The following is a 24238-nucleotide window of genomic DNA, read 5'->3' as shown; positions in this document are numbered from 1 at the left end:
GGGCTATTTTTAGAATGGAAAATGTGCTGCCTCAGAGAAAACTAGTCATGTGCCCCAGCCCAAGTAGGGCACAGTGAACCCTGCCCCATGAGTCCTGCTGTCCATTTTTACCCAGCCTTGGCATGCCTTCTTCTCCAGGAAGCCCTCCCAGCCAGGGGGAAGGGCACATAGGCAAGACTCAGCTTCCCTAGATATCACCACCACCTTCCCACATGGGTGAGGACTGAGGTGGCACGATGTCCAGGAGCCACACTGTCTCAAAAGTGCACACTTGACCTCTTCTGGGGCCCCGCTACCTGCCATCCCAATGTCTGGGGAGGGGTCTTGGCTTGAGGTCAGTGTTCCAATGTGGCTCACCTGCTTCATTTTGGGGATACAGTGGATTTCCCTGTGGGGGTCCTCTGTCAGTTTCCCTTTGGAATCTGGAATCACCATGCTATTTTCAAGATACTGGATGTTCATTATGTACTGCTCCTCAGTGGAGTTGCACCTATTTTCCCAGAAAGAGTAATACCAACCTATCCTGCCTGGGTACCTGTTGTGAGCCAGGGGCCTCCATGGTTTATCCACTGACCTTGACACAGTGTGGAAGATAGGGGTGGGACAAGGGAGTGGTCCACCGACCCGGTGTCTAAAGGTATAACCAGGAACACATGAGCTTGGACATCATGTAGTCAAACCTGGTCTTTGGGAAGTGCGCGCCAACTACATCCCTTTCCAGCTCGGGACCCAATGGTGACTTCTTTTCTTTTCTTTTTTCTTTCTTTCTTTCTTTTTTAATACGGTGTGGCGTGTGTGTGTGTGTGTGTGTGTGTGTGTGTGTGTGTGTGTGTGTGTACCTGTGTATGTGGAAGGCAGAGGACAACTTCAGGGATCATTCCTTAGACACTAATCATCTTGTGTTTTTGTTGTTTTGTTTTGTTTTGAGACAAGGTCTCTTATTGACCAAGTAGGCCAGGCTGGCCGGCCAGTGAGCCCTGGGACCCATCTGTCTTTCCCTCCCCGTGCTGAGGTTACAAGCAAGCATCATTTGAGCCAGCCTTTTTATACTCTGTGTTCTGAGAACTGAACTTACTTTATGTTCTGAGTTATCACTCCAGCCCTCCTATCTGTCTTAAAACCCAAACCTACCTCTTCCCTGTGTACGGCAAGCATCTTCCCAAGGTCCCAGCTGTGCTCACTACCTTACACTGGCCTTGTCCAGCCTCAGCAGCTGGGGCCTGGGCTCAGACTGCATTCTGCTCTCTTCCTTGGAGGAAGTGGAGGCGGCACTCTGCTAGCCCGTGGCTAACTCGGTAGCCTGCCCCTAGGCCACCCCAACCCCACTCAGGACAGAAGCAATTGCCTCAGCTCCCACGCTCTGGCGCTGACACTCTGCATCCCAAGATGTTCCTTCAGAACATGTGGCAGGCCTCACTTAGCACCCTGTATATACTCTCTGCCCCAGGCGTAAAGCTGGTTCTTGTGGGCTCCCAAGACCCAGGCAGCTACTTCCTCCTTGGACAGAAGCCGGTGTCTTCCCCAGAGGTCCTGGTCACAGTTCAGTGCTCTGTGGCTGGGGCAAAGTGTCCACTCTTTCACAGAACTTTGGGCCTGCTCTGACACAGCATGACTTAGAGGCTTGTCCAGAGAGGGTGTGGGACAGTCACCTGCTGTAGAAGTCCATTCCTGAAGCCATGTGTCAACAGGCTTGGAGCACTTTGGTGTTCCTATTCTGTTAACGCATCCCTTCAGAAGCCAGTGCTCTTAGAATTGGTGGGGGTGACTTGGACATCCTTGCCTGTGGTTATGTTGTTAACCTACTGCTTTAAGAAGACTGTTTCCATTTCTTAGCCTCACTGCAGAAGGCTTTCTTAAGTTAATCGCCTGGAAATAGTGTCAAGTTTCTTGCTCAGAAAAAAAAAAAAAAAAAAAAAAAAAAAAGCAAAAGCTTCCTTTCAAGGGCCTGTCTTGTACAACCTGGGGCAGTAGCCACCAGGGGAGGTGTGGGGTTTTAACTGTGGGTCCTCTTTCAAGTATGTGCTGTTGGGGTCCTCAGAGGGAAAGAAAACTCCTTCCCTGAGTCCCCCCACCCCACCTTCTGTGGATAGTCACAGCTTGGATTCTACTTCACCCCAACTAAAGTGTCCGCACATGGTGCTGCTACCTACCTGTAATGTCAGCTCCTGGAAGGCAGAGGCAGGACAGGACGATCGCTGTCAGTTTGGGCCCAGCCAGGGCCTCACAGCAAAGACTTGTCTTCAAAAGCAAACCGGACTGAAAGCCTCAGACCAAAAGCCACAGAAGACAAATGTTAAGGCACATTGCACAGGTCCTCGAGACAACCTGTCGGCCATATTTTGCCTTCCCAGTTTCTTTCTGAAGCCTTGGAGCAGTACCCTCCCTGCCATCAATTGAGCATATTAATGGTTTTTAATTAAAATCTAGTATCATCTAACAGGTCACAGAGTTATGGGCGATATGTTCTTTGTTCTAGAACTTCCAGTATAATGAAACTGACATCAGTAATTGTTTTCCTGTGGGCTGCTTATTAAAAGAAGTGATTTTTGATGAATTATATGAGGTGAGTGCTCTCAGCATGAGGCTCATCAGGAATGAAGCCCTTACCAATCACAGCCCCCCCCTCGGGGGGGGGGGGGGAGTGCATGCGTGAGTGCAGGGGGGGAGGTACGTTTTCAGATGTCAATTTCAGCTGATTGTTTCTGAGGCTATGTGACTGTTATTCCTGTGTCCTGTGGTGCATTTTATAGACTGATATTAATTTTTAGAAATAAATTACGGGTAGATGTCTGCAGATGGATGTATATTTCAAGCATGGAGTCAAGATATGGACTCTGGTGACATTCAGAGGGAAAATGGTGAAGGGTACTAGACTGTGACACCTTTTGCCCAAGATGGGCCTTCCAGCACTGGGAGATGGGAATCCTGGTGGGCAGAGCCTGGAGCAGGCAAAGCCAATGCAGTCCCTTCCTCCCACTTGTGGAGACACCAAAGGACCCACAGGGCTCACAGGCCACAGGAGGGCCACGGTTTTAATTTGCCTTCAATACTGGAGTCATCATGTAAAAATCCAGTGATTACTATCCCTGAGAAAATTCAGAAAAGCTGGGTCTCTGGGGTCTATTTCCTCCCCAGTGTTAGCCTGCTGAAGCCATTATTAGCTGTCCACTAGTCCTTATTCCTTCGGTTTCTGCTGGGCCCTGTGAGCATGTAAATCTCGGCCTCACCTCCAGGGATGGTCTGGTGGAAGGGAAAGTCTTTCCCCTAGAGAACCAGGACTCTAAGAAATCACCCCAGGCAGTTTGCTCAGCTCTGTGCTGGAGCTGAGGACAGTGTGGCTTTGGAGCAAAGCTGTAGGTTCAAGGTCAAAAGACCCCTCCCTGAGAGAGCACAGAGCCAGCAGAAAGAGGCCTTAGCACATGCCTGCCCTTCCTCTGGGAGGCTTTGGTGTCTGTAATGGTTTGGATGTGAAATGTCTTCCCGAGACGTCTCCATGGTAAAGTCTTGGGTCCCAGCTGGTGGATCCAATCATTGAGAAGTTATTGGATGATTGAGGGTTCTGACCTAATCCATGAGTGTAATTCTGATGGGTACAGAATTTTGATGCTGTTAGTGGGAAGCGAAGGGAACTCCCTGCTCTCTCCCACCTCTCCCTCCTGTCTGCCAAGAGGTGTCAGCCACATGCTCCCACTACCACGTGATGCTCTCACCACAGACTTAACAACCAACAGAGCAAGTCAATTATGAGCTAGCTGTAACCTTGACTCAAAGGAAATCTTTCTCCCCCATTTTTTTTTTTTTTTGAGTCGTTTCTTAAGGTGTGCTGTGTGCTCTCCATGTGAGTAGCTAGCACACTGTCTCTCTCCTGGGCCAGAACTCCTCAAATTCAAGTGACTTCCCAGGTGCAGTCTCTTTTCAGGCTCACACGGGAGGTGAGCGGGAGGCTGTGCTGCAGAAAGGCTGTGGGAACATCTTGAGTTTGTCTGTAACTAATCTTGAGCCATTCTGGCTTTTCAAATTCTCAGCAAATCCGGCCCAGTCAACGCGTCTGTGGTAAAGTGTGAGGAGCGAATACACAGACGGAGTGTGGATGGGTTTTTCCTTCCCCTCCCTCCCCCCGCTCCTAACTCCATGTTAGCTCCAAGTTGTAATCTTATCATGGTTAGCTGGTTCCATATAAACAGATCTAGGTATATTTTCAGCTGAAACCTGTTAAGAACAGATGTGCACATGGCTACCCAGTGCTGATCCATGGAAGTGTGTTTTTCCATCAACAGTCTTAGCTCTCTCTCCCCTTCCTTGAAGAGGGAAAGAATTAAAAAAACATAACTATTGAAGTGGGTATCACACATTTCTGGGTTCTGTGCAGCCTGAGTTTGCCAATGGTTTCCAAATAGCAATCTGGCGCATGAGACCATGAGAACAGAGGAGATGTTTGGTGGACGGTGTTGGCTGGTGGTGGGATGGGGTGGTGGTGGCGAGCCAAACACTCTAGTCTCCTGCACCTGTGCCAGCCTTCCGCCGAGAACTACAGATCCTCTGACCCGAGGCTTGAGAAAGTTCTTCGCCACACAGGAGTGCCCAGCAGCTGGGGTTTTAGTTGAGTCCAGATGCAGTTAATGAAAATTAGCTACACGTGAAAGAACATACCGTCTGACTCTACTTACATGAAGTAGTACTTAGAGCAGTTAAATTCCTGTGGAGATGTAGAGTGGCAGCTGTCAGGGGCTGAGAGGAGGGGAGTGGACAGGTTCTGCTCATTGGCTAGAGAGTCTCCATTTTGCAAGTGAAGTAGAAGCCTGGAGACTGTGTTGCACAGTGGTGGGAAGGTAGCTAACACTCCAGAGATGTCTGCTGAAAATACACTTAGATCTGTTTATCTGGAACCAGCTAAACATGATCAGATTACAGCTGAAGAAAGGAACTCATCAATATAGCCACCAGCATTACTGACTTTTCTGGCTGTTAGGGCCAAACACGTGACAAGCAGTAATTTAAGGGAGGGTGGGCTTTATTTTTGTTTTTGTTTTTGCTTACAGTTTGAGGGTACAGTCCATTCTGGGGGGGGAAGGGCTGGCTGAAGGAGCTTGAAGTGACTGGTCACATTGCATACTCACTCAGGAAGCTGAGGGTGATGAGTGCTGATGCTCAGCTTGTCTTCTTTCTGTTATTCAACTCAAGCCCCCAGCCCATGGCAGGGGGCTCCCTACAGTTAAGGGGCATCTTCGCACCTCAGTGAGAATCCCTCACCGGCATCATGCAGAGGCTTGTCTCTCAGGGGGCTCTAGCTGTCAAGCTGGTTATATCCACCATCACTTAGAGATGGTTGAGTAAGGTGTGGCCTGGTGCTCACATTGGTCATAACTCAAGTGGGGTGAGGAAAGGTGGGTTATGCTTGCTCAGGTTTGAATCCCCAAGAACTGTCCTCAGGTGACCCTCACTCTTCTCCTCTGACAGTTTAGCAACCTCCTAGGTCTTGCAGGCATATCGGGCCGTCTGTGATGTGTCCTCACTGGTCACTGTGACTCTGGAGCACAGAGCTGTGTTCCAGGGGCCTGCCATTCTCTTGCAGCTGCATGAGGGCCCTGTTTTCTACCTTCAGCGGACTCTGGGTAAAGCAGAGTTCATGTTGTCCTCTGGTCAGTGGCATCTGGTGGCTCTGCGCTAGCACTGGGAAGGGGAAATGGAGGCCTTAGGTAGGGATGGTGTGGACAGTGGGCCAGCAGAGTGAAGGGACACTGTTTCCAGCCTTAGTCCACTACCCTGACAATGTGGGTCTACACACATCACTTTGCTTTGTTTCAGGGCTGGGGAGCTAAAGTACTTGTCACATGAGCACCCACCTAGATAAAGGCCGGGTTCTGGGGAGGCAGACACAGGCAGATCCCTGTCGCTCCCTTGGTGAGTTCAAGGCCAGTGAGAGATTTTGACTCAAAGTTAAGGTGAACAGGGTTTGGCTGCACAGTCTCTAAAGATCCTTTGGGGGTGCTGTCTTCCTAAATTCTATCGAAGCTGGCAGCCTCTCCAGGACACTGGCATGGAAATGAAATGTGCTTGTGTTTTGTAGTGCCTGCCAGGACTTCCAGAGTTGAGAGAACCTCAAACATGTTGGTGGGTCCCAGGGCAGTGGGCCATGGGTTCCAAGAGCCATGAGCAGTACGGAGAGGCCCTGAGGCTGAGTCTGAACTAGGTAAGGTAGGCCCTTAGGCCACCTGACAAGACAGGGTCCCTTAGAGAGAGCTTTGAGAGCTGCAGGGCAGGAAGGAGAGTGCTTCCTGAGGGCAGAAGAGAACTCATTTGTCTTAATGAGGGGGAAAGAACAAAACTCAAAGCATTCATTAGCACTTCCGGGAAGATGAAAGGACACGCTTGCTCTTATACCAACCTCCAGATAGCTGCGGAGCTGGCTGGGAAAGAATCTGGTGGAGAATTCCGCTGTCCTGATGGAGGGAGGGGGCTTCGCTGGCTCCTCTCTGGCTGCTCTAAGGGTACCTACCAGCTTGCGAGGTGCCCAACCAGCCCGTGTCACCAGTGGCTTAGCGCATCAGACTTGGTTTTGGGAAACCTTCCGTGTGGCCCAGCTTTCCCAGTGTCGTTAGTCTCAAGTTTTTGCCTAATGTGTTCTTCACTGGCGATTCTGGCTGCTCCCCTCCCCCCCCAAAATAAACATTGACAGGCCTTGATTTCTACAATCAGTTTTGGAGTTTCCAGAAGCATGATGCCACTCAATTCCTTTATACACTTGGCTCATGCTAGCATAGGATAGGTCTTCTTTCAAACAGAAGTTTGTGGCTGGGTGTGGTGGTACATGCAGTCAGAAGGCAGAAGCAGGTGGATCTCTGAGTTCCAGGACAGCCAGGGCTATACACAGAAACCCTGTCTCAGGGGAAAAAAAAGTGTGTGTGTGCATTCATGTACACATGGTATATGTATGCCAGTGCTTGCATGCACTTATCTATGCACCTATAAGGTCCAGAGTTCAGCATTGGGTTCCTTCCATGGCAACACCTGGCTTTTCGTGGGGATTCTGGAGATCTGCAGTCAGATTATTATGCTTGAGTAGCAAGGACTTTATCCACTGAACCATCCTCCAGCCCTGAAGTAGCACTTCTGAGCACAAGTCAGAAACCGCCGAAATGTAGGCTAAAGCTGGTGGTAGAGGAGATCAAGTAGGGAACTTGAAACCATTGAGCCCATGAGCAGGTGTCTCCAACTGGCTCGGGGAGATGTGGTCCATCATGATACCCAAGCAGAGGCCAGTCTGGGATGGGTGGAAAACTCCCCCTCATTCCGTCTTCTCTTGACTGCTTCTAGATCCCCTTTATCACTTACATCGCTGTCCCAGTTCACCAGGTTTTGAGAATCTATTCACGGCCATCCATTACTATTTCCAAATATTGCCAAGATCAGCATAATGGGTGCATTACCCCAAGTGACTGGCAGCTTCGTGACCTTTCTTTCCAGCCACAAATGAAGGGGACTTACAAGACATGTGTGTGCCTGAGTAAAGCACACATTCTTTGTGAAAAAAAAAAAAAAAAACAGGATAAATTACAGAGAATGGCCACATAATGATTACAGAAAGGTAGATGAGGCAGAACCCATTAGCGAGCTGCATTTTGTTCACAACTGAGAAGTGGCAGGCAGGATAACACGCCTTTGTGCTGGAACCCACTCAGCCATGGCGATGAGCAGTAATGCAGCCGGGGGTCCGTGCGTTTCCCCCCTTTTGTGCCTATTTTCATAAGCTAATAACTCAAGCATGGAAACTGGCTCAGGCTGAACCCTGGGGGTAGGAGCTGGGCAAGCGGTGTGGGAAACAGTTGTTGTTGTTGTTGTTACTTAGTTTAGCCTGGCTGTTTTTAAGTGAGGAGCGGCCATGTCCCCGTGGGTTTTCTCTAGTGATACATTCTTGTCAAACCTGAGACCAGTGTGGAGTTTGCTTCACCAGGTTCACTTTTAAGGGCAGCGGAGAGTGGTTTCTCTACTCACAGGTGTCCTTTTCTGTTCGGTGCAGGTGGGACGGTTGCAGGGGCAGGAAGTGACGTCATTCTGGACTCACCTGCCTTCACCCAGGAGACTCCCACCCCACCAGCAAACCTAAGGACTGGGCGAACAGCAGCTGCTCTGAACAAAGAGGGGAGGCCCTTATCGTGGGTTCTGGATGATTTCTACAGCGAAGGGAGCAAGAAGCACCACAAAGCTAGTCGCCCTTCTCACTCCCACCGGTGGGCAGGGACCAGGTGTCATACGGGCCTTTTCTTTGGATGGGACAGCAGATCTTCAAGATGGAAAAAAATAAACAAACACCCTGGTACCCACATCCCCCAAATAAATGGTCACTTTTACGTGTTACAACACACCAATTTTGAAAACTAAAAACCCAGCTAAAACATGACTCACAAATATTGAACCCTATCTTTAATTTCATAGCCAAGCAAAGTGAGGGGCAAGAGAGAAAGGGACCCCCAGATCAGCAGCATTCAACACCTTTCTCATCCCCAGAAGGAGACTTCCAGGCCAGTATGCACCACTTATATCCCACAGCACGGCTGAGTCCCAACACCCAGGCATGGGAGGAAGGTCTATCTCCCTTTTTCTGGGCCCTGTCCGGAGAAGACAGAGCAGAGGAAGGGCATGGATAACACCTGCAGGTCTGAAGGAAAAGCCAGCCAGGCAAGTAGGCAGGGAGATAGGCCACAGAAATAAATAACATATTATTACAGGGTGCATTTAAATTTATTTATTTGTATTTTATGTGCTTTGGTGTTTTGCCTTCATGTATATCTGTGTAAGGGTATAGGATCCCTTGGAACAGGAGTTACAGACAGTTGTGAGCTGCCGTGTGAGTGCTGGGACTTGAACCCAGGTCCTCTGGAAGAGTAGCCAGTGCTCTTACTTGCTAAGCCATCTCTCCAGCCCCCACAGGGTGCATTTTATTGCACACCTCCAGCCAAGGTTCATTGAAAAGGATAACAAAATACTCTCCTACCAATTTGCCACCTTTCAAGGACAATTTAATAATGTTTACTTTGTTATTAGAAAATTGTTCCATTTGTGAATCTTTAGTAATATTCCTCCCCGGGGACACTTCTATCTTTGGAGTCTTTCTTTTCATTCTCCTCTTCCTCCTCCTCCTCCTCCTCCTCCTCCTCCTCCTCCTCCTCCTCCTCCTCCTCCTTCTTCTCTCTCTCTCTCTCTCTCTCTCTCTCTCTCTCTCTCTCTCTCCTTCCCCCTCTCTCTAATTTTAAGTAAACTTTGAGGAGAGTGAGAACTGACCTTCTGTAGGTAGCTGAACTAGGTGTCTTGAATCAGTTTAGCCCCTTCTGGAGTAGATCCATGTGCTCGCCAAGGCCACCATGAGCCTGCATCCTGGTCTGTTAGCTAGAATCCCAGCCAGTCAAAGCTAAAAACACTAATTGATGTAGTGGAGCTCTGGGCTTACACAGGGCTTCTAGGCCAACAGCTCTGTTTATGAACTGATGCTCCAAATTAAAATAATAATAATAACAATAATTAAAAAAAAGAAAGTTCACATAGGCTTGGGTGTTCAGGGTCTCCCATGGGAACCTGCGCAGTTAAGGTGCAGAGTACTTTTTAGGGACTCTCTTCCCCTACTGTCCCACCTGGAGGATGTATACATAGCCCTGTTGCCTCCAAAGACACAAAACTTCAGGGTTCCTGACACAGAGTATTGGCTTCTCACTGACACAGCATCCTATTTAGCCTCACCCGACCCGACCCTGCCTGTAGTCAGAGGTGTGGTCCTCTGAGGATTCTCGGAGTAGATGGCTGATGGTGTGGGCCTGGTGTTTCCTAGCTCTCTTTCAATTAGGCATTGTGCACCCTTCCCAGCGGCCGAAAGGAGGAAAGGAAGCCCAGAGCACTGAGCAGCGGATGGTCCAGTAGATATTTCTAAACCGGAGCCTCTCCTGCTCTCCAGAGAGCATCGCTTGCTCTTGCTGGAGGCAGCAGTTGACAACTGACATCCCACAGGCTCAGTGGAGAGGGACCTGGGAAAGGGGAACAGTGGGGTTTTGTTAGTTCTGAACCCCCTTGGTTTGGAGAAAAGTTCCTCTGCTCTGGGTCCCCTTAGTCTAGATGCTGGCTTTGGTTTGTCCCCAGCCCGTGGGTACATTGTGGCATCTCATTGTGGTTGTCAATACACGTCAGTCTTCATCTTTTGTCACATTTGCCCTAAATATTTCTCCTTTTTTCTATTTTCAAAAATTACATTCAGTGTGTGCGCGCGCGTGTGCGTGTGCGTGTGTGTGTGTGTGTGTGTGTGTGTGTGTGTGTGTGTGGTTGGTTGGGTCTCCACTGTGGGTTGGGCCCCAGAAATGGAACTCAGATTGCCAGACTTGGCAGTAAGTGTCCTTACTCACGGCCATGTCACAGTCATCTCATGGGCCATCTCACTGGCCCATATTTTATATTTTTTGATACTATTGTAAATGAGTTGGTTGCCTAGATTTTTGGATCTGTAAACTAATGTCTTCTTATTAAATTTGGGGACACTTGAGACAATATTTCATTGTGTATTTTTATTCTGCCCCTCCCCCTTCTTTCAGAACCCTCTCCGTGCCCTAAGAGGCAGGCTTTGGTTCTATCCCCACAGGTCCTCGGAGCTCCATTCACTTATGATGGACGTTTTAAATTTTTGTCACATGGAGCTGAGTGTGGTGGCGCACAGAGCTCACGTAGGGGAGGTTGGGAAGGGGGGACCAGCTCATTAGAGCCAGGTAGGTGGAAGCCCAGGTTCTATTCCAGCTTCTGCTGGCATCTAAAGAGACAGTCTCCTTATTCCTGGTGGGTAGAAGTCTAGGCTCCTGATGCTGTCCACCTGACACCAGGGAAACCTGTTACCCTTGGACACGGATGAAAGGTCTCAGCCCTCTATTCAGTCTTCTTCAGTACCACCCTGGAGAGGGGTGGGTGAGCAGAGAAGTTCCCCTGGTGACAGTGAAAAGCTGGGTCCCCCGCTTAGCGTTTACCATGGGCTGGGCTTGTGGGGTGTGTTTCTGGAGTGGAGCCTGGAGTAGAACACTATTGCCTAAGACTCTGTCTTCTAGGCCACCCCTTCCTAGGGTCTTAGAGAGAGTAGGTTTGGACTGGCGGTCTGCTGGTATTCACATTCTTCAGCTCTACGTCTATGCCATATGAGACAAATGAACAGAGAGAACTCTCTGCCACTGTGTTCCTCTGGTCCGGAGGTTGCTAGTCTGTCTTCTCTCCTCCTTCCAGAGCCTTTTGTATTTTCCCTACATAATAATATCCAGATTTCCTAGCGATGCTCAGCAGGAGGGAGGGACATGAATATCTGCTCCAGCTTCCTGAAATTGGAAGCTTTCATCTTTCTTATGGGTATATGCAAACATTGCTTTTCTTTAAAAAAAAAAAAAAACAACCCTAGATTAGCTTTGGCTGCTCTAGAATGCCATGTGATGAATGGAAATAGGAATTGTGCACTCATCCCTGGACCCCTCTCTCAGCATGCTGTGTTTGGAGTCTATTCAGGTTTTATAATTCATGCCTTTCTGTTGCTGAGTGTCTGTTAGTATGTTGTATATAGACACACAACAACTTGACCATATTCCTACTGATGAACACCTGAGTAGTTTCTGAGCTTGGGTTATTATGAATAGAGCAAAGAAGATTTATTTTAACGAAGTGATCTCCATAAGCTTTCCTCCAAACATACAGTTAAGTAATAACAATGTTTCAAATTAAACTATTTACTTCTGACGTGCTGTCCTAGTTTTGTTCTGTGGCTGTGATAAAACACTCTGACCAAAAGCAGGGTTTATTTGTCTTACTCTTACAGATCACAGTCTATCATTGACGGAAGTCAGGGCAGGAACTCAAGCAGGAATTTGAAGCAGAAATCCTGAGGAATGCTGTTTGCTGGCTCGTTCAGCTTCATGCTCAGCTAGCTTCCTTACACAGCCCAGGAGCACAGGCCCAGGGAATGATGGCACCCATAGTGGGCTGGGATCTCTAACACCAATTAGCAAGTCAACCCCCAACAGGCATGCTCTCAGGCCATGGTCTAGGCAATCCCTCAATTAAGACTCCTTTCTCAGGTGACTCTCTAGGCTGTGTCAAGTTGACAATTAAAACCTGGTTGGTTGGAGTTGGCTCAGAGCTTAAAAGCACTTGTTGCTCTTGCAGAGGACTCAGATTCAATTCCCAGCATCCACATGGTTGCTCACAACTGTCTGTAACTCCAGTTCCAGGAGATCTGATGCCCTCTTCTGACTTCTGCAGGCACCAGGCAGGCGCATGGTGTACATTCATACAGGCAAAACACTCGTGCACACAAAATAACTAAATCTAAAAAGAAAATTTTTAGAGCTCACTAGAACACACATTGAGGCCGGGTGGTGGTGGCGCACACCTTTAATCCCAGCACTTGGGAGGCAGAGGCAGGCGGATCTTTGTGAGTTCGAGGCCAGCCTGGTCTACGGAACAAGATCCAGGAAAGGCTCCAAAGCTACACAGAGAAACCCTGTCTTGAAAAACCAAAAACCAAAACCAAAACCAAAACAAAACAAAAATACAAAACACATTGAGTTTGTAAATTTCTTCCTTTATCCATTCATTTTTTTCTTTTCACTCAGCCTCTATTTAGTGAGCCTATTCTCTAAATTAGAAATCATTTTGGGGATGATTCTTACCAGGGAGGGAAGATATAGATCTCTCCTACAGCAGCTGACAAGTGGTAAAAGACAATATTATAAACAAAGAGCGGTCAAGTGACATCATCAACACGTGTTACAAAGGTTAGTAAAGCTGGATGAACGGAGAGAGTGTGTCGGGTAGCCTTGTGGTAGACAAGATGTCCTTTCAGTACTGGAGTGAGGAATAGACGGCAGACCTATTGGGAGAAGGACTGGGAGGTCTCCTGGAGAGTGTTGGGTTTGAGGAAGACACTGGATTTTTTTCCCTGTGAGCCTGTGTCTTTAAATGTCTTCATTCCTGGGAAAACAGTGTACCTGAGAGTTGGTTCACACACCCTCCATGAAAGGTGAGGCAGACCCAAGGCCCAGGGAAAGAGCCTCTGACCAAGGCTTCGTGGTGAGTCTTATTGCCTGCTTACAGGGATGTGCCCTCTCCATCAGTACCGCCACACCCTGCATTTCTCCAGCCCCCCCTTTCCACCACACCTCTTCTTCAGGGGCACCCCCACCAGAAACAGCAGTAGAGTTAGAAACACACAGCCACATGTGGTCCCTAGAGCTTCAGGTCTGTGTGCTGTAGGCCAAATCTCCTCTTGGAGCGGGGTCTTGTGGAAGTTCTCTTTCGGTAACTAAGAGCTTGGTGATGGCTAATCAGCCCAAGTGTTCTCTGAGCTATACCTCGTTTGTTACCACATCCTCAGTAGAGCTGCAGGTCATGTGCAAACGCGGACCCAGCCATGCTTTAGGTTTTATTCCATTTAACTTTTTGTAGGACCCAGGAGCTGCCTCTCCATCCTCCTTTTACTTTTTTTCTGATAGAGAAGAGTACTAAGTTTCTAGGCTAACCTCGAACTCACTCTGTAGCCCAGGCAAGCCCTGAGCTTACTAAGAGCCCCCTGCTGCCACCTCCTGAGTAGCTGGGATTCTAGGCCTGGACCACCAGGTCTGGCTTATCTCATTTAGTTCTCTCAGCAACCCCACCACTGTGGTGGGTGGGTTAGTACTCTCTGCTTCTAGATGGGACGCTGGAGATTTAGAAAGGATGAGCAGCGGGTGGCCTGAAGTTGGTGAGAGGTGAACACAGAATGGTAAGTTAGATTTGGGCACTGTTGCACGAATCTTAAAAGTTCTTATTAATAAAAACAAATCTGGAGCCAGGTATTGGGGTGAATGCTGGAAGATCAGAGAAGCAGAACAAGCCACAGCTACCTCACCTTGCCAATTCCTCAGCTGATCCTATTTCCTCAGACTGGATGCCTCTCAGTCCTCATCCAGAATGAATCTCAGCTGAATGGCTGCTAAAAGCCTAAAAGCTTAACCAGGCTAGTTCCTGGTTTCCACGCTTTATATACCTTTCTGCTTTCTGCCATCACTTCCTGGGATTAAAGGCTCACTTCCTGGGATTAAAGGCATGAGTCACCATGCCTGGCTGTTTCCAGTGTGGCCTTGAACTCACAGAGATCCAGATGGATCTCTGCCTTCAGAATGATAGGATTAAAGGCGTGTGTGCCACCATTTTCTGGCCTCTATATCTAGTGGCTGTTCTGTCCTCTGACCCCAGATAAGTTTATTAGCATGCACAATATTTTGGGGAACGCAATACCACCACAGAGTGGCTCCAATTCCCTTGCTTTCCCCCTTCCTTTTGGCTACAAGGTTTATTGTTTGAATAGAGGGGAAGAATGTTCTCTGGGGATCAGTTTGAAGAGGTCTGAAGAAGGTTCTAGAATCAATCTTTTCCTTGGTTTCTAAGAAAGACATGGGGGAGGAGACAGTCCAGTGTCAGTTCTGGGATTGGGATTCTAGGAAGGATTCAGGCTGTGGACCTCCACATGGAAGGCAAAGGGGGTCAGGGCGGGAGAAAGGTGGTGGGCATGATAGCTGCTTGGATTCTGGAGCTGGAAACACCTGGGCTCAAATCCAGACTCAACTGACCGACCGACCCTGAGAGTTTGGGCATATTGTTGAAGCCCTCTACACTCCCATTTCCACATTTACAAAATGGTGCCTAACAGCTCCCTGGAGATTTGCTGGGTAAGTACACCAAGACAAACACGTGAAGTGTTTGGACGCTATCGGCCCACAGCAAATGCCTAATAAGTCCTGGCTGCTGTTTTCACTCACCATTGTTCTGGAAAGCAAGATGCCGTGGCACCGGGAAGGACAGACACCAGAAGAACAATGCCTTCGGGGGCAGAGGTGGCCAGCAGCTGCCCAGGCTGCCGCCTTACTCGGGCCAGGCCCTGAAGAAGGATATTGGTGTAGGGGACCCAACTTCCTGTATCAGTGAGACTGTGTGACCTGTGGGGTGCCTCCCAACCTGCAGGGGTCAATTTGCTTCTTTGCTTCTGTAGCTGCCCTCCGGCAGGCAGCCGCGGTGGAGGGAGAGGCAGCTGGGGTTGGCGCTCAGCCACTCCAGCTGTCGTCTTTGGTAACGTGTTTATCTGCTCCAGAGGGATATAGATGGCTGAGCAAGGAGGTGTGCGGGAGGCTGGACTCCACACACAGTGACCTGCCGGCTTGTGTGAGCTTGCTGCGGACCGCAGGCAAGGGTCCCATCACCATAGGCTGTGATGCCCTCCACATGCTCTGCACCAATGAGGGGCAGTTTGCAAACTTATTATAAACAGATTACATTTCGTATCCTAATGTGGCTGCTGGCTACCTGCCCATGAGCTTTAGCCTGCAGGAAAGAAACAATTCCGTGAGCTGAGTGTTCTGCACTCTGACTTCTGCCTACGCTTCTTAAGGCTTCTCCCAGGTCCCTTTAACACCCCTCCCCCGCCTCTCCTTCCTTTCAGAAAGCGCTCTTTCCTCTGGGCTTAACCAGAAATGCTGGAAGCTGCTCTCTGCCCAGCCAAAGCCAATGAGCTGCCCACCTCCCCACCCCCACGCCCATGCTGAGTCGGGAATCCAGTATGCCCACAGAATCCCAGAACAATGGGAAGCTGTCTCCATGTCCACGAGGGATCTGCCACACCTGTGACACCTCTGCTTCAGACAGATGGCCACTCTGGGCACCCAGATGTTTGGTCTTACACAGCTGGCAGCTGTTGTCTCCTGGTCTTCCTTTGTCTAAAAGTTGGAGTACTGGTCCAGTCACAGAGTAGGACTCTAGGCAGACTAGGAGAGACATGAGCAGCCATGGGATGCTCTCTCTCATTTGCCTGGGGTTCAAGTGTGTGCACACTTGTTAGCACAAGGGCACTCAGACATGTTTATACATGCATTTGTAAGTGTGAACACACACACACACACACACACACACACACACACACACACACACCCCACATGAATAGCCACACACAAAGTCTCCAGTGGACACAACGTGCTTGTAGACTCATTAGAACCATCTCAGGTCAGGCCTCTCAGAATTTGTTAGTAGCTCATCTTTTTTCATTCTTTTTTCCATCCCTTTTTTTCCCTTTTCTCACTATGTACCCCCGACTCTTCCGGAACTCATTATGTAGAACTACTCGAACTCACAGAGATCCCTCTGCCTCTGCCTCTTCAACGCTGGGATTAAAAGCGTGAACTACCGTGTCAATGGAGCAATTCGTCTTTTAAAAGTCTTGAGTGACTGTTTAGGATTAATTTTGTATATTGGGTCCCCATTTGGTGGAACTGTTTGGGAAGGATTAGGATGTGTGGCCTTGTTGGAGGAGGTGTGCTGTGGAGGGTGATGAGCTTTGCGGCTTCAAAAGACTCACACCATTTCCAGAGTGCTCTCTGCTTCCTGTTTGCAGATCAAGATGTGAGCTCTCAGCTCTTCTTGTTGCTGTGTCTGTTCTGCCATCACTGGCTCTAGAACTATAATCCCAGTAAAGAGCTTTCTTCTATAAACTGCCTTGGTCATGGTATTTTATCACAGCAACAGAACAGTAACCAAGACATTGCATCTGTGTGTCTGTCGCTGGCTGATGTGGGTCTAGAGGGCAGATGCTGGAGTGTCCGGGTTCTTGGGTCTCTCCTCTTTACAGTGAACTGTACAGAGACACACAAATAGTCACAGGGATGGAGAAAGTTTATTAAAGTGGAGACACAGGAGACCTGGAGGTGGGCCATGTCTCCCCTGTGGCCCAGGGACTGAGGTGAGGTCTCTGCTGACCTTTTATGGGTCATTAACCTAGTGCCCTCCTCTTCCGTGTAAGGGAGCAAGGGGGCTTTTCAGAGTGTGCTGTCCTGGCTGAACAAAGCTCAGGTAGGCTAAAGGCCGAAGTCTTCCCCACAGCCTTTTGTGTGTTCATCTCTGGAATTTCCTCTACTGCTTTCCTGCCTCCTGGCTACTCAGGTCTCAGCAGCAGAACAGCCCAGCTCTCAGTCAGTCTCCTGACCACCTGCCTCTCAGCAGGATCCCGAGGGAAGGTGGACAAGGAAGAAACAAACAGTGACCGACAGGCTAGCACTAGAAGGCCAGGAAAGCCAGTGCTTGAGCCCAGGGGCAAGGGAATTTACTGTTGACACCCACGGGCAGCTGGCCAGGCCCCCCCGACAGCCAGGCTGCCACCTCCTTCACAGGATGACAGCTGGAAGCTTGATCAGCCAGACCCCTCCATGAAACCCCCAAATGTCTCTGGTCTTCATTCTAGTCTTCTGCTAGAGGAACCAAAAAGGGTGGGCCAAGCCCATCCTGCTTGGCACACAGCAGTCACACACAAGTGCTCTGGAGTCCCAAGGCAGATTCAGAGGCCAGCAGCTGAGTGTGTCGGTGCTGGAACAGAGCACAAAGCCACAATGGCTGACAAAAGTTGTTGGGCCCACAGTGAGTTCATCCTCTCTCGGGAGCCCAGCCTCTGAGGGTGCTGTTTTTAACTGGAGTGGGGCAAGAAAGACAAGTGGTGGGGGTTTTATTTTTAACCTGAACCGAGAAGTAGAATGAGGTGACCCCAAGCTGTGAAAAGAGCCCTGGTCATAAACGCATTTATCATCAATTAACACCTCCAAGTCCTGAGGCTGGCCGAGCAGCTGGCACATTTGGGTTAGTTCAAGTTTCACCACCACACTCTCCTCTGCTTCTCCCTAAGAGGATGTAGAGTGAGCTGCAGGATTGCGAGTGTGTACTTAGTCAATACAGGACCAAGGTGTGCCGCCAGGACAGCAGAGAAGGCACTCACCCGGCAGTGTGACCCGCCAGAAGTCTACATGGATAGAATGTGCTTGAATGTTTAATTACTTCCCTTTAGAATCTGCCTGCCACTGAGGAAAAAGGGCATGGGCTCTAAGTTTTACATTTTAAAATGTATTTAAAAAAATATTTATTATGTGTACAGTGTTCTGTCTGCATGTGTCCCTGCATCCCAGAAGAGGGACCAGATCTCATTATAGATGGTTGTGAGCCACCATGTGGTTGCTAGGAATGGAACTCAGGACCTCTGGAAGAGCAGCCAGTGCTCTTAACCTCTGAGCCATCTCTCCAGCCCCTTAAAATGTGTTTTAATAGATAACCTGTACACGCTGTACGAATAAAAGATCCAAAGCAATGTGCAGAGAACGGCCCCTCCTGCCTCTGTCTGTCATTTTGAAATGTGTGTGTGTGTGTGTGTGTGTGTGTATGTGTGTGAAAGACATGGGGAAAGGGCTCCTATGCCACAGCACGCATGTGGAGGTCAGAGGAAAACTTTGTGAAGTCATTTCTCTCCTTCCACCTATAAATGGGTCTGGGCCCTCGAACTCAGATCCCCAGGTTTTGGTGGCAAGCACCTTTATCCGCTGAGCCACTTTGCTGGCCCCTGCCTCTGGCCCTGGCAAACCTTCTTTCCTCCACTGCTGTGGTACTTCCCAGGAGTCCACGGAGCTACTTTTGGCGCACACAAGGTGGGACACTTTAGTTCCTCACATGAAGAAGGGTGATGTGCTGTGGCACTCTTATTAATCAGTTGCAGAGTGTCAGACATCCGAGGCTGTGTCTAGTCTTCAGTGAACACAAGTGATGCAGCCTAAAGGGCTGTATGGGTGCCCATGGCTCCTACCTGCTTGAGCATCCCTTTCTGTGAGTTCTCAGAGGCTGGACTCTCAGGTAGGTCAGGTAGGGGAGAAGCCTTTGTAGTTTTGATAGATGACGGTCAAACCGTGCTCTGGCACAAATGCTCTGTTTAACAAGCCAGCAGCAGGCACAGGGATGCAGTTTCCAGACATGTTTCAGATACAGCGTGTGAGGAAAATGTGACAGTCCTGGAGGTGAATGGTGATACCTTTGTTTAGATCTCGGTTGTCTTTTGCTTCCGTTCGTTAGGTGGTGTTAAGCCTCTCTTCAAATGCATATGATATTGTCTTTCAGTCTCTACACCTCGGGTGCCAGGATGGCCACGTGATCTAAGATGCCAGCCTCTGTCTGCACATCCCGTCAGCTCTTGCTCTTTGCCTGTGTTTGCATGAGATGCTTAGGTGGCTTTTTGTTTGTTTGTTTGTTTGTTTGTTTGTTTTTGGTTTTTCGAGACAGGGTTTCTCTGTGTAGCTTTGCGCCTTTCCTGGAACTCACTTGGTAGTCCAGGCTGGCCTCGAACTCACAGAGATCCGCCTGGCTCTGCCTCCCGAGTGCTGGGATTAAAGGCGTGCGCCACCACCGCCCAGCTGGTGGTTTGTTTCTAATTGATGTATTACAACCTTTAAGCTAGGGATTTTGCCAGTTGTCTGAGCTATTGATTTTAAGTAACTTTTGCAGGTGGGTTTGCGTGTGTTTATGGGAGGTTTGGCTGTGAGGACTGTACTGATTAACCTTCAGCGTCAACATGACTGGATTTGAGGTGTCTCTGAAGGTGATTCCAGAGAGGGTTAACTGAGGACGGAAGACCTAGTCTGTTTGTAGGCGGCACCATCCCACGCCAGACTGAATAAAAAGAGGGAAAGGAGGAAGAGAGATTTGTTGGCATTTCCTGCTGTCTGCCTCCTGGTTTGTTCACACGCAGGGAGTCCCAGTGGTCTGTGACCTCTGCCATTTCTCCCCTCCGTGATGGACCCCACCCTCTCAAGTCCTGAGCTAAATGAAACCCTCATCCATTGCTCTCCTGAGGCAAGGTCTCTCTCTGAACCCAATCTCTCCATCACAGGCAGCCTAGCCAGTCAGCTTGTCCCTGAAGCTGAGATTAGTCGGGTTACCTCACCTACCCACACACATGTGGACGCTTCGGGTCTGAGCTCTGCTCCTCAGGCTGGACTGGAGCCATCTCCCCAGCCCAAAGCTTCATTTTTTAAATGTAACTAATTTCATCAGTTTTTCCCCTTTCCAGTTTTACATTTTTGTGTGTGTCCATATAAAAACTTTCCTCCCTACAAAATGAGAAACTGTATTTTCTTCTAGTTCCTTCATTTCTCGCCTTATGTATTTGGTCTGTGTCAGCTTTGTCTGTGGGATGTGTGGTTTGTACTCTTCTTTCTAGCCCACATTGTCCCATTACCGTAATTTACCAAAGAGTCCGCCTCTGCTCATTGACTCCAAATAACACCTGGTCTCAGCCCATGGATGTGCTCAGTTCTTCTCTGGGGAACAAGGGTGCTTTTTGAGGAATTACATGCAATGCCTAAGCTTAGAACCCCAGATTGGAAATGGCTTTTTTTTTTTTTTTTTTTTTTGGTTTTTTGAGACAGAGTTTCTCTGTGTAACAGTTCTGGCTGTCCTGGAACTCATTTTGTAGACCAGGCTGGCCTCGAACTCACTGAGGTCTGCCTGCCTCTGCCTCCCAAGTGCTGGGATTAAAGGTGTACACCACTACCACCTGGCTGGGAAATGGCATTTTTTTGTTTTTTGGGGTGTTGTTTTTGTTTTGTTTTGTTTTTAATTTAAATGTACTTTATTTTTAGACAACCTACATGACATGTTTTTTTTTCTAAAAAGAAAGAAAGAAAGAAAGAAAGAAAGGAAGGAAGGAAGGAAGGAAGGAAAGATAAAAACAATGTCTCCACTCTAAATAAATAAATCATGATCAAAATAAAAGCTCAAGGTGACATCAGTCTCCTTTGTCCTAAGTCCTAGTGTTGTATGGTTGGTAAGCAGCAGCCAGTTATAGTTACAGGGGACTGATCCAATTTTTTAACATTTTTCTATTTCTAAGCCATCCTTAAAGAAAATCATGTATGGAGTCACACCATCTTCACAGTAGTCCAGGAGAGCAACCATGCCATCTGGATTCATGTTTTCACCAATAAAAGACTGGTAGTCCTTGAAATTAGCAAGGATGTGCTTAATTTGCTCTGCAGCCCCAGTCATAAAAGGCTTTACTCTTTCTGGTTTCTGTTCAAGTTTGCCTTTGAGTGATTTCATGTCATCTTTGAAGTACTTTTTGTAGGCCTCTCTTGTGAAGCTGGTTTCTTGTAAGTGGTGGTTCACGACAATATCCACACCGGTAACTACAGTGTTTTCAGTACCTTCGCCCTCTGGGCCTTCAGCGGAACCATTTCCACCAATGAGCAAGTCATCAACGTTACCCTCTGTCCTACTGACTATCTTGCCCTCCACTTCCAGGCACAGCCCGTGCACGATCTCCCAGATCTTGTAGATGTTGGAGAACAGCTTGTCATGTCTGATGAGGTCTCGGTAGATGATCATGGTGGTGACTGGGGACAGAGCAAGCGCAGTGCAGCTGGAGTGGCCCCCCCCGCAGGGGGGTATGGGGTATGGGGGGGACAACAGGGGATGGTGTTCTTATAGATGGTTTTACCTGTAGGAATTGCTTCTCCATTCAGAAAAATCCACGTTCTTTGTGTAATAAGTTTTCCATTCCATCATATTTTTTAAAAGTAAAGGATTTATTTTTTGAGAGGGTGGTAGGGAGAGAGGAAGGGCGGTGTTCATGCACTTGAATGCAGGTGCCTGTGGAGGCCAGAAGAGGGCATCAGATCTCCTGGAGCTGGAGTCAGAAACAGTTGTGAGCCACCCACAACTGGGAACCAAATCCAGGTCCTCTGGAAGAGCAGTATGCAATCTTAACTCCCAAGCCTTCTCTCCAGCCCTACGATTCTATCACATTTTCAACCTGGCTTCCTCTCATCTGTTCCCTGTGGCTAGTCCCTGCAGCTTTGGACAGAAGTGTTACTACAGTAGGCCTACATGAAAACCTTCCAACCAAAGGACTAACTCAGGAGGGTGACAAAAAGAAAGAGGGATGGAGGAGGGAGCCTAAATCCCACCCAGGGGCAGAAGTCTTCTCAGTGGGCCTCTGGGGAAGGCAGGATGTTGCTGGTTGTTGTTCACTGGAAGCCTTGAAGCTCCCCTCAGGGCCCGAGTCATCTGGACACTCTAGTTTTCTTCCTAGTGGTCTTGCCAGGGAGAGATGTGCTGTTTTAGAAGGCTGAATCAGGACTCTCTGGAACCTGACACCCATCCATGTGTGGACAGGTGCCACAGCCCCTGCAGAGGCACATCTGGTCCAGGGTGACATAATCATTTCTTCTCACTACTTCAGGCAGCATGGGGCTTCCAACAGCGTAAGAGGCCCACTGTGACTCTCGACACACACCGTGACTCTCTGCCTCGCTGTTATTTGATATCAGTTCTAGTTCCTTTTTAAGATATATTTTACTTATGTGTGTGTTCATGGGCCTGTGTATTATGTACATGTACACACAGGTGAATGTGGGTACCTGTGGAGGGCATCAGATGCCCTGGAGCTGGAGTTACAGACAGGTGGGAGCCCCTGTGAGTGCCAGGAAAGGAATGTTAGTCCTCTGGAAGAGCAGCAAGTCCTCGTAACAGCTGAGCCATCTCTCTGGCCCCGGTGCCATTTTCTCAATGTTTTTGTCTTTACTTCCCCCCCCAAAGAAGAATTTAACCTGTAAGCCCACCACTTTAGACAGCTACCAGAAAGAAGGCACTTTGAAAACCAACTTTTTTTCTTTCTCTGTAAGTGTAAAGTGGGTCCAGGAAGGTAGTTAGTTGATAAATACTTGCCTATCCTGCATGACACCCTGGATCCAATCCCTTGGACTACGTAAGCCGAGCACGGCGGTCCACACCTAGGATCCTAGCACTGGGGAGATGAAAGCAGGAGAATCAGAAACTCAAGGTTATCACTGGCTTCACAGAAAGTTCTGGGCCAGCCTCAGTTATGTGAGACCCTGTCTCAAACCCCAAAAAATAAAATAAAAATTTAAAAGTGTATTTCATTTTACAAATGTATTGTAATCAACTGCTTGTAACTACACACATTTTTTTTTTTTTTTTGAAGCATCACCCTGAGTTAAAATCATCTCAGCCAGTCCTCTTGACAGCTCTGGGATTTTATGATTGTATTCAATGAATAGGCGAGGAAACCAATGTGGATATACAGGGAGCTTGATGTCACAGCTAGTACAGAACAGGCCCAGCGTGTGTAACAAATGTTCCTTGTACTTATGTCTTCTCACTCATAACTACAGTTTAGCCCCCAAAGGTTCATGGGCTAGAAGTCTAGTGTAGAGGTGCTGAGGTGGTGGGGTCTTTAAGGAGTGGAGTCCAGTGGGCGGCAGTTAGGATGCAAAGTGTGTTAGGACACAGAGTGCTCTATCCTTATTCTCAGGTGACCGTCTCAGGTCTTACGGGACTGGATCAACTCTCTTAAGGACGGGATGCTGGATGAGAACCCGAGCCTTTTGAACCCCTTTGCTGTACCCACCACCTTCGCCACAGTGTGCCATTTGACCCGATGATCTCACCAGAGCCAGTGCTGATGCCCTGCTCTTGACCAGGCAAAACTGTGAACTAAATAAAACCCCTTTCTTTAGAAAACACTCCACCTCCAACATTCTGTTATGGTAACACACAAAGAGACCATGAAAGCCACTCTGAGAGAGACGTGTTATCTTACTATTTTTATTTAATGTTTTTGGTTGCCTATGAGTTTGAACATATTTCCATGTTTTACAAATCATTTTTCTTGGTTTTCCTACTGTCTTTCCCCCATTTTTCAATGTCTTCTCCTGTGTATGTGCATGTGTGTCTGTCTGACTGTGTGTACATGTATGTCTGTATCTGGGTGGGTGCATGTGTGTGTGTATATGTGTGTGTCTGTCACATACAGTCTTCAGTTTTCTTAACTTTGAATTGTGTTATTGTTATCCAGGCCTGAGAAGTTGTAAATAAACTGCGTTGCTCCACCTGCCTCTGTGTCTCGGGCTCTGACATTGCAGTCATGAGCCATCATGCCCAGCTTGTTCCCGTTATTTTCACACTTGAGAGGTTTGCATCCCTCCTGCGTAAAGGTAAATGTTCACTCCTATCTTTAAGGTGGAAAGTGGATTTGCTTTCTGCATTTCATCCTTTATTCTGTTCTAGAAGTTATTGGCACTCTTCCCCAAAAAAAGTCTAATCAGAAGAACATTGGACAGCATGCCTACATCCTTTATCTGTTCTGACACTTGCTACCTGGAAGAGTCTCATCATCCAATTGCCAGGTGCGTCATGTCTGATATCTGGACCAGAGACTGAGGATCACACCCAAGAAAGACACAAATTCCAACTAAATCCATATTAACTTTTAGAACTTACCCCCCCATTACGGAATGCATCTAAAGCATGCATCCATGACATCTAAACCATAGGATGTTTTTGTTCTCAGGGCCAGACAATTGCTCTAAATTTTCACTGA

General features: G+C 48.3%; 1 protein-coding gene and 1 long non-coding RNA gene across 2 annotated transcripts in view; one reads left to right on the top strand and one right to left on the bottom strand.

Moving 5' to 3' along the window:
- LOC128102123 (uncharacterized) overlaps window positions 1-9137 on the top strand; it is a 104649-nt gene extending 95512 nt beyond the window's left edge. The window contains exon 3 of the long non-coding RNA XR_008215325.1: window positions 8018-9137. This is a non-coding gene — a long non-coding RNA (uncharacterized LOC128102123). The remainder of the gene's footprint in view (window positions 1-8017) is intronic.
- An 11569-nt stretch (window positions 9138-20706) lies between these two features.
- Window positions 20707-21228, bottom strand: LOC128102122 (translationally-controlled tumor protein-like). The gene has a single exon (XM_052725657.1). The coding sequence runs from the start codon at window positions 21220-21222 to the stop codon at window positions 20707-20709; it is 516 nt and encodes a 171-aa protein (XP_052581617.1). The 5' UTR covers window positions 21223-21228.
- Window positions 21229-24238: the final 3010 nt, after the last annotated feature.

This window comes from Peromyscus californicus, unplaced genomic scaffold, assembly GCF_007827085.1.
Source record: "Peromyscus californicus insignis strain IS unplaced genomic scaffold, ASM782708v3 Scaffold_7__1_contigs__length_154581171, whole genome shotgun sequence".
NCBI classification, from domain to species: Eukaryota; Metazoa; Chordata; class Mammalia; order Rodentia; family Cricetidae; genus Peromyscus; species Peromyscus californicus.
The sequence above is the reverse complement of the archived record's forward strand: the minus strand, read 5'-3'. Positions and strand labels throughout refer to the sequence as shown.

Bases quoted from the DNA above. Each gene is read 5' to 3' on its own strand.
- LOC128102122 (XM_052725657.1), bottom strand. From the start codon at position 21,222: ATGATCATCTACCGAGACCTCATCAGACATGACAAGCTGTTCTCCAAC.